The 18,181-nt window shown below is 38.8% G+C and overlaps 1 protein-coding gene across 1 annotated transcript; it reads right to left on the bottom strand.

Annotated features, from left to right (window-relative positions):
- Window positions 1-753: 753 nt before the first annotated feature.
- On the bottom strand, window positions 754-1,383 carry LOC110881442. Its single transcript, XM_022129699.1, has one exon. The coding sequence runs from the start codon at window positions 1,381-1,383 to the stop codon at window positions 754-756; it is 630 nt and encodes a 209-aa protein (XP_021985391.1).
- Window positions 1,384-18,181: the final 16,798 nt, after the last annotated feature.

Below are 18,181 nucleotides of genomic sequence, written 5' to 3'. Positions count from 1 at the left end.
ACTATTTTCTTTTTCTTTTTTTTAATATGTATTTTGAATTATGTGTTACATCAAAAGGAAGTCAGAAGTCAAGTCAGATGCAGTTGCATCTTCCCAAGAATATATTTGTAACTCTCCATTCCCATTTTACCCTTACATGTACTATTTAATGATTAATTTAATAAAAAGTAAGAGAGATAATACTCAAACACATCACAACCATCCATCTCTTCTAATCAATGGTTATTAATGAGTTTTCAGGGTTTAGTCAACTGGAGTGGGTTTTCGATTTATCCTTGCCCTATATATATATATATATATATATATATATATATATATATATATATATATATATATATTGAATCTGTGAATATGTTAAACGAGTGTTGTGGTAGCCAACAAGATGATGATGGTTATGGTAGCCGATGAAAGTAAGGTGTCGATGGTAGTGGAGCCGATGATGATTATGGTTTGTTCTTCATTACTACATGCTTTAGACTATGGGGTGTGGTGGGGCTTGGGCTGGGTTAACATGTGACGGAGGTTGGCTCCACCTGAGGGAGGATGGCTTGCGTGGGTTTTTGGAGTGGGGTAGCGTGGCTTGGGCCAGCGTGGCCAACCAAGTGTATTTTTTTATGTTGTAATAATATAATTTCTTAATTTAATTTTTATAACACCAACTAATTTAGATTAAATAACTAAAAAGTACATGTTACTAAAAAATATATTACATTTTACATTACTAAAAAACATTAAATCACATTACTAAAAAAATCAATCATCTTCGCTTTCGTTGTCGATGTAGTCGAATCTAGGATGCGTCGAAACATGCTCTACCAAATCAGCTCGAAGATTTGAACTTATTTGTCTTGACTGGATTAGATTTTTGTTTAGCGCTCTCTCCTCGTTACTAATATCTTCGTTATTTGGCTCGGGGTCGTCGGGATAATATTCAACTACCGCACGCCCTTCATCCTCTAAAATCATGTTGTGTAGAATGATGCATGCGTACATCACGTTTCTTATTTGATCTTTTTCATATAATCGACAAGGCATGCTTAATACGCCCCACCTGTTTTGTAACACACCAAACGCTCGCTCAACGTCTTTGCGTGCCCCCATCTGAACCTTGTTAAACTTTATTCCTTTTGGATCTATGGTTCCATCTCGCGGAAATGATTTCACAAAAACAGCCCATTCAGGGTAAATTCCATCAAAAAGATAGTACCCGTACTTGTATTCAACTTCATTTACAAAAAATGTTCCTTTAGGACCAACACCGTTTATTCGATCATTGAATAGGGGCAAGTGATGAATAATGTTTATATCGTTGTGTGAACCGGGCATACCAAAGAATGCATGCCATATCCAAAGATCTTGTGATGCAACGGCTTCAAGCGTCATAGCCAGCGCTCCATGATATCCGCTTGTGTGGGAGCCTTGCCACGCAGTGGGACAAAGTTCCCACTACCATTTCATACAATCTAAACTCCCTAACATCCCGGGGAGACCATGATATTCAGCGTGATGTTCCAAAATTTGTTGCATATCACTAAACGTTAGTTTTCTCAAGTATTTTTTTCTTGTATAGTTCAAGGATACATGCACAAAAAATTGTGAAGACTTTCCTTAGCTACACGTGTGTAGGATCAATTTCGACCTGAATGAGTCATTCGGAAGAGCTCTAGTCCGTTTCAGAGGCGGAAACAAAGAAACGGATGTGAAAAACAGCTAGAAATACACTTTAAACCTCTTGTATATTCAAATAACAGTGTTTACAATGAGAGGAAATACCGGCAGCACTTCGGTATTACTTTGCCTAACCGTTACAAATGACATCGTTTGACACCTATATATAGTAGAACCTGACCGTTTGAAACTAATCAAGACAACTTCAAACGGTGACCTTCAAACGACCACTCATCACTCAAACGGACATGTTTTTCAAACGGAGACCTATTTCAAACGTAAACCTTCAAATGGTCTTGTTCAAACGGTCACCTCACAAACATAAAACATTCAAACGGTTAGCTCCACATGATTGGGCCTTCAAACGGACGTGTCTGTTGGACCTTTCAAACTAATCTTTCAAAAATCAAATTCATATGAACTTGTCCTTGTCGTTTACTATTGCATTGATGATTATCATATTATGATGATGTCATCGATTATGATGTCATCATTCAACATGATGACATCATGCTTGATCAGATCCGCAACGCAACCCAGACTCGACATAAGACGAAGACGACAGATGACTGCATCAACAGACTCCCCCTCAGATGTTGTAGAGTCTTAAGTGTCGAGTCTTTAACGACTTCAGTCTTTATCAGTCTGAACACTCTCTGAAATATCTCACAGTGTAACCATCCTCAAATCTTTCTCTTCTCTTTTCATCATCATCAACAGACTCCTCACGAACAATCTCTACTCGAATGTCTTCAGACTCCCCCTTTCGAAATGCTGGGATCGCAGTCTGGCATGTTGAAATCACAAATTCTTCAGGCATCGGAACCTGGCTTTCTATCTCTTAGAAACCTGCACATCCTCTACCTCACAATAAATTTTCTGATGATAACTTGTAAAAATCTAATGAATCACTTGCAGAAATTATACAATCAAAAATAATTTTACAATGTTAATCTTTGAAGAACCACTTGAAGCTATATCATTTTTATTTTCAAAACAACACACTCTCCCAAACCAACTGTTCATCATGTTTAGCACCCGGAATTTTGAAAATCAACTTTTCAATACCAGTTGTCGAATTTTTTTTTGTATTTTTCAAAAATTTATGCTAAAACACACTGAAAATCTTTTTGGATTTTTGACATAAGAGAAATAAAATGCAGTAAAGAAATATTTACAAACATTATTTTTGTGAGTTTGTGTAAGAGGATCATATCAGCTTATGAGACAAATCACCAACACCGTTAAGCTTGATTTCATTTTAAGTTCGAAACAATTCTCCTAGATTGTCAGTATATTTGTCCACTTAAATTTTCACACAAAGTTCAATTGTTCCGAGATACGATATTAATGTTTTAAGCACTTAAACTTATCCGTGTGTCCCACTACTTGAATATACTCCCGTATCCAGATCCCAATATTCAGTCTTACATGTGAGTATACCACAGATGATATCTGTTCAGGGGTTAAATGCGAGGGCCGTGAGAGCTCAGGTCGATACTTCCGTATACGCAGAGAGATGACGGCTTCGACTTTTCGGTGTGTCCCCTTTAGAGGATCTTTTAGTTTCAACAGCAGCGACTATCAATTTTATTGTTTCATCAGCTTGCTGAGGGCGATGCTTTTTCAAGCTTTGCGGAAAGTATTATCCGGGGACTAGGTCAGTACTTCCATACAGCAGAAGTCCCGGGATAATACCCCAGATATCACTGAATATAAAGACCTAGTATCTCAGAATAAGGGACTTTTCAAACAAGATTTCAGGGGTTACCTATATATCCAAGTTTGTGTTAACCCACAGAACAAGCAAGTTTGAAATTTAGATTTATATCTCGTCACAATCTACTAAATGTGCAAAAACCTACTGGCATATCCGCAGTGAGATTGTTTATCACATTTTTAACTCTCCAATTCTTTAGCATGTTGTGACAGTCCACTGATGTACTATCATTTCCTCTTTTCACAACGAAACTCATTTTTGAATTTTATCATGTTTTTGGCTTTTTCAAATTTTCTAATGTTTTTGGATTTTCAGAAATATCTACTCCCCCTAAAATGCAAACACATTAACGAAAAATTTGAAAACATAACTAAACTCTTGACCTACTTGAAGAAAATTCAAAACTAACTGTACAGAAACACGACAACTGACATCGAATCGCCTCAATTCGCCATTCACTAGGCATAAACAATCAGAACTCCCCCTATCACAAACCATTTTCTCATTATGATTTCAAAACACTTAAGTTTGTTTTAATCAAAATGATTTTTCCGGAAAATTAGTTTGTTAAGATAAAAACCACTTGTAGGTTTATCACTTTGTTAAAATTGGGGATATGGTTCATCATATTGTTCTTTGAGTTATCATAAGTAGTAAATCAAGTACAAATCAATGTCCCTGATTTACCATTTTGCAATCAAGCAACTTGTACCACTTGTAAAAATCACCATACGTAAGTATAACCAAACAATACCACTTGTAAGAATGACACCTCTACACAAACCATTTTACCAATCAGAATGCCGATTCTTGCTTCGCACTTACCAACCTGGAAGCTCCAGCGTAGTCCTTTAACCTATAAAGTTTTAACAATTTTAAGAATTTTTCATACAAACTCAAAATACATGAATGATGCCGATTCCTGATCCACGATTACAAACTTGGGATCTCCGGCAAGTCAGGTTTTTCAAGCAAAGAAAATGTCCACCCAAGCCTGACCAGCCTTGGGTGATTTCAATTCGGATTTAGTTGGGGTGTTAGTTGCTTTCTTTTTAGCGTAGAAATCCTTTACCCCTTTCACTTTTCCATCAACCATTTTTCCAAAAATTTTCTTCACTTTACCATTAAATGCTTTCTCAACATCAAAGTTATCTTTTTCGGAAAAACTCTGATTTGAGATATCAGACTTTCCAATTTTGCTTTTAAAATTCTCAGTCCTCAATGGTGGAAAGTTCTCATCATCCATTGAAGGAACTGAGTTTTGATCACTCTCATCAAACTGTGGCTCCTCTGATTTTGTGGAATCAGATTCATCACCAGATTTTACCTCAGATTTCTTAACAACCCATTTTTGGTTGTCAAGTTTCACACTGCGCCTGTAAAATCTCTTCGAACACTCACCAACTTCAAATGTTGAATTTTTGAAAACTTTAAATGTTTCAGTTGGTGGTTCGGTTTTATCAACAACAACTTCTTTCAGTTTTCCAGAAACTCCCTGTTTTGTGTTTGTCGCTTTCGGACAGTTCCATGCAATGTCACCAGCTTCATTACATCGGAAACAGGTTCTTGTTTCTTTCTTCACATAAGCTCCATTCTTTTTCTTCTCGGCAAGAAATTCTTGATTTGTTTGTTTCCAAAATGAGCTTTTTGCTTCCTCTTCCGAACTTGTTCCTGAAACAAATTTTGTATTTGTTTTAGAAAATTTTTCATTTTTATAGTTTTCTGGTGGAGTAAAACCAAGTCCTTTCTTTTTGTAGCTACGATTTTGGTTTGGTTTCTTTTGAAAACCAGAACCAGAATTATAACCTTTTTTCTTGTTTAACCTTTGTAGAACTCTTGAGATGTAAAATTTAGGTTTACCAGTAAGATGTAAATCTTTTATTTCAGAAATATTAATTTCTGTAAGTTTGAAAACCTTTTTGATCAATTCATTTTTAGCACCTCTTATTGGAAACTCTTTATCAAAATATAATTTGTCAGAACCATTCAAAGTATACACAACTTCAAATGTTTCATCATTCAAATTAGATTTTGATAGCAAAAAATCTTTACTATAAACCCGTTTTCCCGACGATTTTGAACTCTTTTCGGACGAACTCGAACTCCCGACTGACTGACATGAACTTTCGGACTCAGACTTTGACTCTGACTCCTCATCCTTATCCAACACCTGATAGACCACTCGTTTTATCAGTTCGGACTCATTATCTGTGTCGGATGCTGTGAACGTGACGTCAATATTGTCCAATAAAACATTGGTTATCTCGGATTCTAGCTTAATATTGACCGCCTGTTTTAGTTCTTCCTCATAAGGTTTTCTAGGCGAGTACCCTTCCCAAATCGGAGGCGGACACTTATTATAACAGACACCCTGTTTCTTACTGTTGGATCTGAGTTTCTTTTTTATTGTATTTTGTGTTTGAAGTTAAGATGAAAATGGATGAGTTGTGCAGCGGAATTAAAATGAAAACAAACTTTGCATACAATCAAATGAGAGTAATACTTTAATCAAACATCTTTTACACAATGAACCGAATGATTGAATTTAATTTCTACAACGATTACAAAGATAGATGTATGAATGCAAACTCCCCTCAGCCCGAGCTCAGTAGTTTGTTCGTGCAAAGAAGACGAATGATGTAAAGAGCTAATAGAACAGTACAAAGTACTGAACTATTTATAGGCACTTACAAACTACTGAGCATCTTTGCTGACGTCACCATGAAAGTGACATCTAACCTCCTAACAAACTCTAACCTCTGATCTATACAGACACTGCTTGTGTTAACTACTGCTAATACATTCTATTACAAAACAGACTTTAGAACAGCTGCTGCAACCTTCTACTGCTATGAACCCAGCAGCACTTGTCCGGATCAGCAGTGCTTGACTCAAGGCAGTAGATTGAATCAGCAGGACTTTAGTCTTCCATCAGATCTTTAGTTGAGCAGCAGTTATGGGTCAGCAGTTTAGCAAGATCAGCAGATAGGAGGTCATCAGTAGTTGTAATCACTTTCAAGGGGAGAGATTTGTATATCAGCATCTGCTTATTCAGAATCCACTGCTCTGATCTAGTTTTGGCTTTAATTATCTGTTCCTCTGATAGGGTTCAATCCCAACAATCTCCCCCTGGAACAGATAATGCCAAAACCCTTCATTATTTGTGGATATTTTATTGCCTCATTAACAGCTCTCTTATCTGACCTTTAAATTGTAATTCAAAGTCAAGGGCATCTGTATCTTCATCATCCCTGCTAAGTGGAAGATCAAGGAGATCCTGCAAATCTTCAAGACTCAGGCCAAGAGCTTGTTCCCTTGATATTTTCTCCACTTCTCCACCAGACCTGAGCAAAGTCAATACGCAGGTCTGTTTGTCAGTTGCCCACTTTTGTATTTTTGAGCCTGGTGGGTTTCTTGGCAGATGTTTATTTGCAGAAGTATTTGTTGAGGCTGGCCTGTTCATCACTGGCTGAGTCGTGGTAGCAGAGTTTTCCTGTTCAAGTTCTTCTTTTAACGTTCTTAACAAGCCTTCTTTTAAAACAACATTTCCAGCAAGAATTTCTTGAACAGTTTCAGCTCCTAACTGGCTTTGTGTCCTTCTTTTGTAGATGGCATTACCAGCTGGAGCAGTGGATCTCCTGATTTGCAGCTTTGATGGTCCTTTTGAAACCGCTGCTTCAGGGTAGTCAGGTTTTTGAGGAATTTTTGGATCTTTCTTTCTTAATTCCTCCAACCTTTTGTAGGTTGACCTGACCAAATCTTCCTTCCATCTAGCAACTTGTCTTTTGGTGCCAAATTCAGCAACAACCAGTTCTTCTTTCATTCTCTTTAGTTCCAACTGCTTTTCAGGTACATTCCTTTTGAACTTTGCCCAATCAGGAGGAGTGTGAGTGACTTTCCTTTTTATCATATCTTGAATTCTGGCTGCTTCAGCTTCAAGCTCTGGAACAGTCCACTCTTTGTACATGTGTCTCTCTCCTTTGTATTTCTTGTAAAACATAATGCTTTCAATGTAGTCTTTCTTCAAAATTTCAGCTGCTCTTTCTGAAATTTATTGACTAACATTTTTAGCAAAACGTTCTAGGGAACTGACTTGTGTGAGCAGATATTGGTAGTATCTTGATACTTCTTTGTCAGATTTCCCTTGTGTGTTTCTTTTCGAGATATCCTCTACTTGCTTGGCCTTTATCTTCAAATATTCTTCAATGTTTTTGGGCCAGGGATATCCTTTGATTGAAGGCAAACTCCTTTTGGCAGGGTCATCCTCAGCATAAAAGGACTTTATTTCTTCTCTAACTGCTTCCAGTTCAAGAGGAAATTGAACACCTGCAGGAGGTAAGAGCTTGTGCATTGGAATAGAAGAGAGTGGAACTGGTTTTGGTATATTGACAAGAGCTAAAGGTTTTGAAGATGTTGGGGATGGTGAAGTGACATCATCTTTAGGAATTAGCCTTCTCCTCTTTATTTGAGGAGGGACTGATGATGTTTTGGATGGAAAGGTGGTTGTAGTGGCAGTGGTTTGTGATAGACTAACAGTTGTTGAAACAACTGGTGTTCCAACTACTGTTGTCTTTACAGCAGAAGTTATAACAACTGCTGTCTTCTGCCTTTTGACAGGAGGTGATTGTGATTTTGGTGGTGATGGAGGTAAAGCATTGGATGTAGTGTGTGTTTAAGTGGTGTGTGTTGAAGTGGGAACAGATGTTGAAACTACTGAAGTACCAACAGCAGCTGATACACCAAGAGTTACAACAGCTGTTTTAGGTGGTGGTTTTTGAGCAGACTTTGAACGTCTGACCGGAATGGATTTGGGTAGCCTTACTTTTCTAGTAGGCTTCTTCTTTTCATCAATGAGATTTTCATCATCTCTTGACCCTGAAGTACCCTGATCCGGATAATCCACCCTGGCTTTCTTTTTGGCCTCTCTATCCCTTTTTACACATGCAAGTGCTTCTGCAAGTGCATTTGTGGTCACATCAATTTTCTTACTCCCATCTGGCAAAGGAATCTGTTTGGTCATATTGGAATTTTCTGGTGCGAGGTAGAGACCATCTGTTTGGTCATATCTTCGGGGAGTTGATCAATGAAGAACACTGGTGGAGGAGTAGTGCCAGTGGAGTGCAAGATCTGAGTTTTGAGAGCCTTTAGATCAGCCTGAGTGTCTTTGTACCTAGACTCCATAGCATTTCTCAATTGTTGAACATGTTTTTCATGTTGCTGATCTGCTATTTGTGCTTGATGATGGAGAAAAGGTTGAAATAGATTCCAGAGCTCATTTGTAGCAGGTGCCTGTTGGAGAGCAGGTGCTTGAGGTGGAACAGCGGTGGATTGTACCTTTTGTACTTGTAACAACTGTTGTAGCATATCTTTGAGTTCTGCAACAGAGTTATCAAGTTTTTCAACACGAGCCGTCAATTTCTGGTACTTTAAACCATCACCCAATTTAATGGGATCATCTGATTTCCCACTAACAATGGTTTTATCAGTGGTAGAAGTAGGGAGTTTACTCCAAACCTTAACCACTGATGCCCCTTTTTCTTGGTACTGGGGTCTTCTTCCTTCAACACTTGACAACCTTTTGATGTTGCCAGTAGGATAAATAAATCCACTGGTGGTTGGCAGAGGTGCTATAAAAGGAATTGCCTCCAAGGAAGTCTTATTGATGTAACCACTGTCCAACTGTAAACCTGTAGGTTCAACAGTTGTAGTGGCTGCTTCACTTGGATTACCACAAAGAGTTACTTGTAACTCAATGGGTGTAACCTCCTCAGGTTGTGTTGGTGGGTTAGCAATGAATGATACAGCAGGCTCAGTCATTTGTTGAGGTATATTCTCATTGACAGGTGATTGAGAAGGACTAAGTAATGCCTGGTTCAAATCAATTGCATCCAACAGTAGTTGTGTTTTTGGTGGAATTGTGGATGTGATGGTGGGTTTAGAAAGCGGATTTGCTCCGGGCATTGAGTTGTGGATGATGGAGACGAATGTATCCAGAGCATCATGATGTGGTGGCCCTTTGTGTACAACCTATTCTTTTTGTGAAGAAGCAGGAGGAGTTATGGTTATGGGTTGAGATATCTGTACCAACTGCTGTGAGGAAGAAGCAGCAGTGGTTTCTTGTGACATTTGTGTTGTCACAGGCATTAACTCTGGTATCTCATCCTCCAGAGTTGCCATTTTGATTGGTTTGGGGGGGGGGTTTTTGATTTTTCTTTTTGTAAAGCTTTTTGGGTTTTGTAGGTGTGGGTTTCAAAACAGTTGGTCTGCTGCTTTGATCACCTAGAGCAGTAGGCTCAGCAGCAGATACCTAAGGAGCAGTGGTTGCTGCTAAATTCTGCTCAGGTACCCCTGCTTGTGTTTTGCAAGGTGCTAACATTCGTGAAAAAGTTTCAGATGTTAGGCAGTTTATTGCAGTTATTTCACCTTGGTTTATTAAAGCTAAATCATCCTTACTGAATTTCTTTTGAAAATAATAGCTTAAAAACCTTGGGAATAGTAAGAATGATTTGCTTTAAACATTATTAACCAAATCTTTAAAGATTTCCCGAGAATAATTATAATTTTCTTCTTGAAGAATTGCATATCCCAGATTTTGAATCTTTATAGGGATCTCATTAAAAGAAGTGGTTTTGTTTGAAACACATAGGAGGAGGGTATGAAATAGAAATCTTGGTGCAGGAGGAAAATAACCTTTTTCTAAGGTTAGTTTCTTCATCATTGTGGCTTCATACCCTCTTTCAATGAAGTCAATGTGCAACTCGTTTTTAGTGAAGGAAGTTTTACCTGCCTGGTCATCGAGTTGAAAGACTTCTGAGATGGATTGTGGTGTAATGTGGACAGCTTTACCTTTTATGGAAGATTGGATTGCAGTTGCAATGTCTCCTTGTTTTTCAAGGGTTGCATTCTTCCAAAATTCCCTTTGGGTCGCCAAGTAGATGGGTGCGTCGGCGGTGAGCAAAGTTTTGTACTTTGATTTTGCCATAATGGTGATAATGGAATCGAAAACATCTGTGGTTCCTGGTTTTGTGAGAAGACCCAGGAGATTATGAGATTTTTTGAATGGAATTTCAGTGGTAATTGCCTTTTGAGAGGCTGTTTTCGATGATTTTGATGAGGGTTTTACAGAGAGCTTCAATTTTGTCATTTTTGAAACGAAACGATCGAAGAAATTTGTGAGAAATGAGAAGAAAAACTGCTTTGAGAAGAGAATTTTTAAGAATTCAATTCGACAGTAAAACCCTGTTTTGATGGTGACTGGGGATGTTATAGGAAAGAGAATGAATGCTGACGTGGCAGCCGTTACAAAAGGTATGACTGCTATGTACTGCCCACGTGACAACCACTGGTGAAAATGAAGGACAGTACTTTTGGTGAAAGCAACTGATGAAAGCAGTGGAAAGGGGGCAGTGGATGATTTTCACTATCAGTGGATAGCATATCAGTGGATAAGACACTGCTTTTGAACAACAGTGGTTATCAAGGAATGAGAGAACAGAGGTTGCCTTTCAGCAGTGGGCAGACTTTTTGAAGTAGAGCAGACTTTTGAACAATCAGTGGTTATGGCAGACTTTTAAGGATTTTAATGAAATTTTCATTTTTAAGCTATTTTTAAGGATGGATTTTTTATTTTCTGAAAACATTTTGTTGCTTTTATTCATAGAAAAACAAGATGTTGCTTGTTATACCATGTTTAGCATCCCAATCCTAGAGACCAAGCTTTCAAAAGTGGCTGTATCAAGTGCTTTTGTGAGCACATTTGCCAGCTGGTCTTTAGTTGGGACATGATGCAGAGAAATCAAACCTTTTTCATAGCAATCCCTCACAAAGTGATGTCTGATGTAGATGTGCTTTGTGGTAGAATGGGAAACTGGATTTTTGATGATATTTTCTGCTGCCTGGCTGTCCAACATGAGTGGTGTCTTTAAGGCAGTGATACCAAAATCCAATAACTGATTTTGAAGCCACATGAGTTGGGGGAATAGCTCTGGGGGGTCGAGCCCTCGCCTATACTTTAGGCAAATTAGGGGGAAAATGAATGAAAAGAAAAGCGGAGGCCCGCCATCTGCCTGTACAGCTTGCAGCAGCAATGTATTCAGCCTCAGCAGTGGATGTTGAAACTGCTGCTTGCTTTTTGCTTTGCCAAGAGACTAAGCAATCACCTAGAAACTGGCACCCTCCTGAAGTGGACTTCCTTGTGGTGTGACATCCAGCAAAGTCACTGTCTGAAAAACCTGAAAGCTTGATATTCCCATTAGCTGGATACCAGATACCAAGTGTGGGAGCACCTTTTATGTGTGTGAGAATCCTTTTTACAGCAATGAGATTTGATTTTCTGGGAGCTGATTGACTTCTTGCACAGACACATGTTGCAAACATGATGTCTGGTCTTGATGCAGTTAGGTACAATAAGGACCCAATCATGCTTCTATAGAGTGTTTGGTCAATCAGCTCATCCTTTTCATCAGACATGACCAGCTTATTTGTGGCCATGGGTGTGCTGCATGGTTTACAATCATTCATATCAAATTTGGTTAAAAGTTCTTTAGCATATTTGCTTTGATGAATGAAAGTTCCATTTTGCAATTGCTGTACTTGGAGACCAAGAAAGCATTGCAGCTCACCCATTGCACTCATTTCAAACTCAGCTGTCATGAGTTCTCTAAACTCTTCACACATTTTGGTACATGTGCTTCCAAAAATAATGTCATCCACATAAATTTGGACAATCATTAAATCTTTCCCTCTCCATTTAAGAAACAGTGTTTTATCAATGGTACCTCTTTTGAAACCATTTGAGAGTAGAAAGTTGGAAAGAGTTTCATACCAGGCTCTAGGTGCTTGTTTCAGGCCATACAAGGCTTTGTTTAGCCTGTAGACATGATCAGGATAAAATGGATCCTCAAAGCCTGGAGGTTGACATACATATACCTCTTCTTGCAATGTACCATAGAGGAAAGCACTTTTGATATCCATCTGAAACACCTTCATGTTGTGGTTGACAGCAAAGGCCAGGAACAGTCTGATAGCTTCCAATCTTGCAACAGGGGCGAATGTTTCATCATAATCAATCCCCTCTTCTTGTCTGTAACCTTGAACCACAAGCCTGGCTTTGTTCTTGACAACAATGCCCCTTTCATCTGTTTTGTTCTTGAAGACCCACTTTGTGCCAATGGGACTAACCTCTTTTGGCAGTGGTACAAGCTCCCATACTTGTTGTCTCTTAAACTGTTGGAGCTCCTCTTGCATGGCTTCTACCCAGCTGTTGTCTTTTAGTGCCTCTTGGTACTTGACTGGCTGATGAAGTGATAGAAAACCTGCAAAAAGACAAATGTTTTGGGTTTGGCTTCTTGTGAGCACCCCTTCATTGATGTTGCCAATGATTTGATCAGGTGGATGAGATCTCAAGAAGATTAAATCTCCTTGGTATGGTATGATGGCATTTGTTGGTGAAGGCTGCAAATGTGTATCATCTGAGCTAACCACTGCTGATGACTTTGATGACCCAGCAGTGGCTTCAAAAGGTGGTGGAATGGGTGGTAATGGAGTGGACCACTGCTGACTTTTATCCACTGTTTGAGGACTTTTGTCAGCAGTGTTTGAGGATGTGGAAGCAGTGGTGAATGGGCTACTTTGGTCAACAACTGTTGATGTAGCAGTGGTTGAGCTTTGACAGATGTTTTGAACAACTGATGCTTTTCCCTTTGTGGCAGACCTTTGAGGGATGATGACTTCATACCCATAGTCTGGTGTTGTATCCTCTGATGGACTTGCACTGTTAGTCTTGACAACAGTATTTTCAAAAGTGAATTTTTCAAGATCAAACAGTTCAGCAGGATTTGCTGGGATTTTCATTGATGAAAGTTCATTGAACTTTACATCCAAAGTCTCCTCCACTACCTTGATCCGTGCATTGAACACTTTGTAGGCCTTGGCAGTGGTTGAGTATCCCAGAAAATAACCACAATCAATTTTGGCTGCAAATTTTGAAATGGAATCTTTTAAATTCAAAATAAAGCATGGGCAGCCAAATACCTTAAAGTATGAGATTAGTGGTTTCATTTTATACAGAATTTCATAGGCAGTCTTTTTGTGCCTGGGGTTTATTAAAACTCTGTTCTGGACATAGCAAGCAGTGTTTACTGCCTCTGCCCAGAAAGTTAATGGCAAACCTGAATCTGCAAGCATGGTTCTGGCAGCCTCAATCAAAGTTCTGTTCTTTCTTTCAACAACCCCATTTTGCTCTGGTGTTCTAGGGATGCTGTACTGCCTTACAATCCCTTTCTTCACACAGAAGGCATCCAACTCCCTATTTTTAAATTCTGTGCCATTGTCACTCCTAAAGCTTTTCACTGGAAGGTCAAATTGCTTTTCAACCTGTGTCACAAAGTCTTGCAAAATGCCTGCAGTTTCATCTTTAGAGTGCAAAAAGAAAGTCCATGTAAACCTAGAAAAGTCATCAACTATAACCAAACAATATCTTTTCTTTTTAAGGCTCATGACTTGAACTGGGCCAAACAAATCCATGTGTAGCATTTGCAAACACTGGGTTGTTTTGGACTCTTCAATGGACTTGTAGGAACTTTTATGCTGTTTTCCTTTTAAACAGGAAATGCAATGTTCAGGACATGAAAACAATTTTTGTGGTAGGCCTCTCACCAAACCATTTTTTGAAATTTCTGTTATTGTCTTAAGATTTGTGTGCCCCAGTCTTTTGTGCCAAAGCTCTGTCTCTTTGGTAGAGGCAGCTGAGAACAGACAGGCATCAGCTCTGGGACACTCTTTTGACATGTCAACAACATAAACATTGCCACTTCTTTGAGCAACAAGTTTAGTTTGACCATTTTTGATTATTGCTTCAATCTTTTTGACCATTTCTGGTCCAATAATCCTACAACAATCTTTTGTGAAGAATGACCCAAACCCTTTGTCACTCATTTGAGATACACTCAGAAGGTTGAATTTTAGATTGTCTATTAGATTGAAATTTTCAAATTTTACATTGCCAGATTGCACTGTTCCAGACCCCAAAACCTTCCCTTTACTATTATTTCCAAAGGATATATCACCCCCACCATGGATTTTAAAGTCTTTGAGGAGGGCTTTACATCCTGTCATGTGCCTGGAGCCTCCACTATCTACATACCAAAGACTATCAAAGCATGTAGAAGCTCCCTGCACATGAAGTAAAAGGATTAGTTCATTAAGGACTCCAAAGCCAACAGGGCTTTGCATGGAGTCTCAACAGTGTCTGGCATGGATGCAGTGTGATGGACAGTGGTTAAGTCGGGGGTTTGGACAGTTTTAGTACTGTTCCTTGCTAACCACTGTTGAGGGTCTTGCCCAATCACCTGCTGGTAACCGAAAGGATGCCTATTCACTCTGGGTTTAGAGGGCCTTTTGTAGACCTCATAAACGTGTGGAATCCTTTGGTAAGACTGTTTTTCCTTGCCTTTTCTGAATTGATTGGCAGGAGGTGCATCAGTAACCTGAACATCTCTTTTAACAGATGTTTGGTTCAGCTGTTTTGTGACAGCTGTTTGAACTGGCACAAACAGTGGTTGTTTCTTTGTGAATTTGACAGATGGTGATGCTGATGGACTCAAGGATGTTTTAGCAAGGTACTCACTCTTTTTGATGTCAAAGTTTTTGAGATACACACATGCTTGAGTTTTGTGGTTTGTTTTACCACAAACAATGCAGCTTTCAGCTGAAACTATGACACTTGTTTTGTTTATATCATAAGATTTTAAGTGGAAACAATCTTTTGTTAGATGGTTCCTTTTCTCACAAAATTCACAAAACAAGTTATCAATTTTTTCTTTCTTCTTCCTCTTTTCAGACTCCTTTGCAGCAAAGGTTTTAACCACTGCTGGGATGTCCTTAAGAGGAATGACTTTAGCTTTTGGAGCTTTAACACCATCAGTTGATGTAAAGTCCATTGGCTTGAAATTTTCAAGAATATCACACTTATCAGACCATTTTGGTTTAAATTGATGATTTTCAATCTCCTCAAAAGCAGAGGGGCCCATTGGTCTGTCAAGTATGATTTTGTTACCAAGTTTGTCAGTGATTTTCACTTCTTGGCCATTCTTGTTTGTGGGGATGTACTCAGCAGTTACATCAGTGGTTGAAACAGATTTTTCAAAAGCAGTGTTTTCATCATCATGTTTTCTATAACCAACCCCAAATTTCACATTGCTTTTTATCTGTTTCTCAAGCATAACCTCATACCCTTTGCATGATTCCACCCATTTCTCACATGTGATCTGGGTGGATTCTAACTCCTTTTTGCAAACTTGGTATTTTTCTACCATAGTTTGGAGTTGGGTTTTGGTTATGCTTTGCTCTTCTTTCATGCTGTTAATCTCTTACGCTTTTTCAGCCAATTTGTTTTTAAGTTCTTTTAAAGATCTTTCAAATTTGACTTCATCAGTTAAGATTTTGTTCCTAAGGTTTTCACTCACCTCTTTGATGTTAGCAAAAGAAATAATGCAATTGTCAGAACATAGTTTTTCTAGAACTTGAGGTGATACCTTGGCAGCAGCCATCATTGCACAATCACACTTAGTATTCTCTTCATCACCAGCTCTCTCTTCTTTTTCACCTGCCTTTTCTTCTTTCTTATCTTCTTCAGACCATAGATCTGCCAGTGGTTCAATCAGGGTACCTGAACTTTCTTCCAACAGTACTTCATTAGCCACAGCAGTAACCACTGCTTCAATCACCTCATCCACTGTTTCAGAGACCAGCTGTTTCTCTTCAGATTCAACACCCTCCTGTATTGACTCTAATACAATCAAACAAGATTCACCATGAGAAGAAACATTAGAAGCATAGAGTGCAAAGTTTTCATCACTGAGGTCTTCAGGCATACTGCTCTAGTCAACAAACTCTTGAGTAAAGAAACTTTGTTGATCTGGTTGTGTTGCTACTGGAGCAGTGGTTTGTGGTGCAGGTTGCACTTGTGCCTGGGGAGCAGGGGTTTGAACATATTGAATCTGTGGAGCAGCTGTTTGGACATAATGCACTGGCACAGGAGCAACAGCATAGTGAGCAGTGTTCACATGTGCTGCTGGGGCATATTGGGCATAGTGCACAGTGTTTTGATTTTGAGGTCTAGGATTTGAACTAGGGTGAGTGATTATGGGACCAGTTGTTTGACTCCTACGCTCTCTAGCAAAATGTCCTAACCTGTTACACTTATAGCACTTGATTTTCGATTTATCCAACCCAACCCTTAGATTCCCATGCAACCCTGGGAATTTTCACCTTGTTCTTTTATAAAACTTGCAAGTTCTAACACTTAGCAAGGCCAGTTGATGCAAGATGTCCATTTCCTCTAGATCAGTGGGGTCAAAATGCTGTAAATCATTTAGTTCAAAGCTTAAATTGTCTGACATCTGGTTTTCATTTACAGTGAATGCATAACCTGTAGAGTGAGGATCAGGGTTGTTAAAATTTGCACCAGCAGTTATGTCAATGAAGTGATCATAACCCTGATCCTTACCACTACCACCAGATTCTTCTTGACCCAGAAGAGCAGTGTTACCGAATGAATAATCATCAACGGTTTTCCCTGACTCTTGTAACTTCCTTTTCTGGTTCAACTCCCTTTCGTAGGTCAGGAGTCGACCATGGAGTTGGGTCAAGGTCAGATCCTTGAACTCAGGTGAATTTCGGGTGACAAACGCTATTGTGTCCCATTTATCTGGCAGTGACCTGAGGAACCTGCTGTTTTGAGTTGAGTTTGTAAAAGTGGTTTTAACAAGCCTCAGTTCACTGATGAGATAACTGAACCGTTCAAATTGTTGCGTCAGTGATTCACCTTTAACATGACAAAATGTTTCATACTGTTGGTTCAGGATTTCCCTATTGTTTTCTATGACCTCTTCGGTACCTCCAAACTGTTCCTTAAGCGCGTCCCACAACTCTTTGGCATTGTCACAATGTAACAATCCAGCATATATTTCGTTGGGCAGCGCTGATGCTATGATACTAAATGCTTTAGCATCTAGTTCAAACTTTTGATAATCCGTTTCAGTATAATTTTCAACAGGTTTTGGAACTTGTTTTTTAGCATCTTCAGCGCTTGGCACTGTAGGAACATGAGGACCAAAGATGATAGACTTCCAACAACCTGTGCTTTGTTGAGCGAGGATGTGACCCATCCTCCTCTGCCAGATGTTGTACTCATTTCTTTTTAGCATAGGTGGTTTAAAGAGAGAACCAATGTTGTTTTTATCGTCCTGAGATTGTGACGTCATTCTTGTTGTTTTACAGGTACTGAGAAATCAACTTTAGTGGTGATTAATCCTTACTCTGTTTTTCAACGACGAACAAACGATCAGTATCGACTGTTTTGAGCTGAACTATTTATGTCAAAATGATTGTTAAATCAAATTTGACTGTCCAAGCTCTGATACCAATTGTTGGATCTGAGTTTCTTTTTGATTGTATTTTATGTTTGAAGTTAAGATGAAAATGGATGAGTTGTGCAGCGGAATTACAATGAAACAAACTTTGCATACAATCAAATGAGAGTAATACTTTAATCAAACATCTTTTACACAATGAACCGAATGATTGAATTTAATTTCAACAACGATTACAAAGATAGATGTATGAATGCAAACTCCCCCTCAGCCCGAGCTCAGTAGTTTGTTCGTGCAAAGAAGACGAATGATGTAAAGAGCTAATAGAACAGTACAAAGTACTGAACTATTTATAGGCACTTACAAACTACTGAGCATCTTTGCTGACGTCACCATGAAAGTGACATCTAACCTCCTAACA

Source organism: Helianthus annuus, chromosome 10 (genome assembly GCF_002127325.2).
Source record: "Helianthus annuus cultivar XRQ/B chromosome 10, HanXRQr2.0-SUNRISE, whole genome shotgun sequence".
NCBI lineage: Eukaryota > Viridiplantae > Streptophyta > Magnoliopsida > Asterales > Asteraceae > Helianthus > Helianthus annuus.
The sequence above is the reverse complement of the archived record's forward strand: the minus strand, read 5'-3'. Positions and strand labels throughout refer to the sequence as shown.

Excerpts from the sequence above, each read along its gene's own strand:
- LOC110881442 (XM_022129699.1), bottom strand. The coding sequence starts at position 1,383 with ATGACGCTTGAAGCCGTTGCATCACAAGATCTTTGGATATGGCATGCA.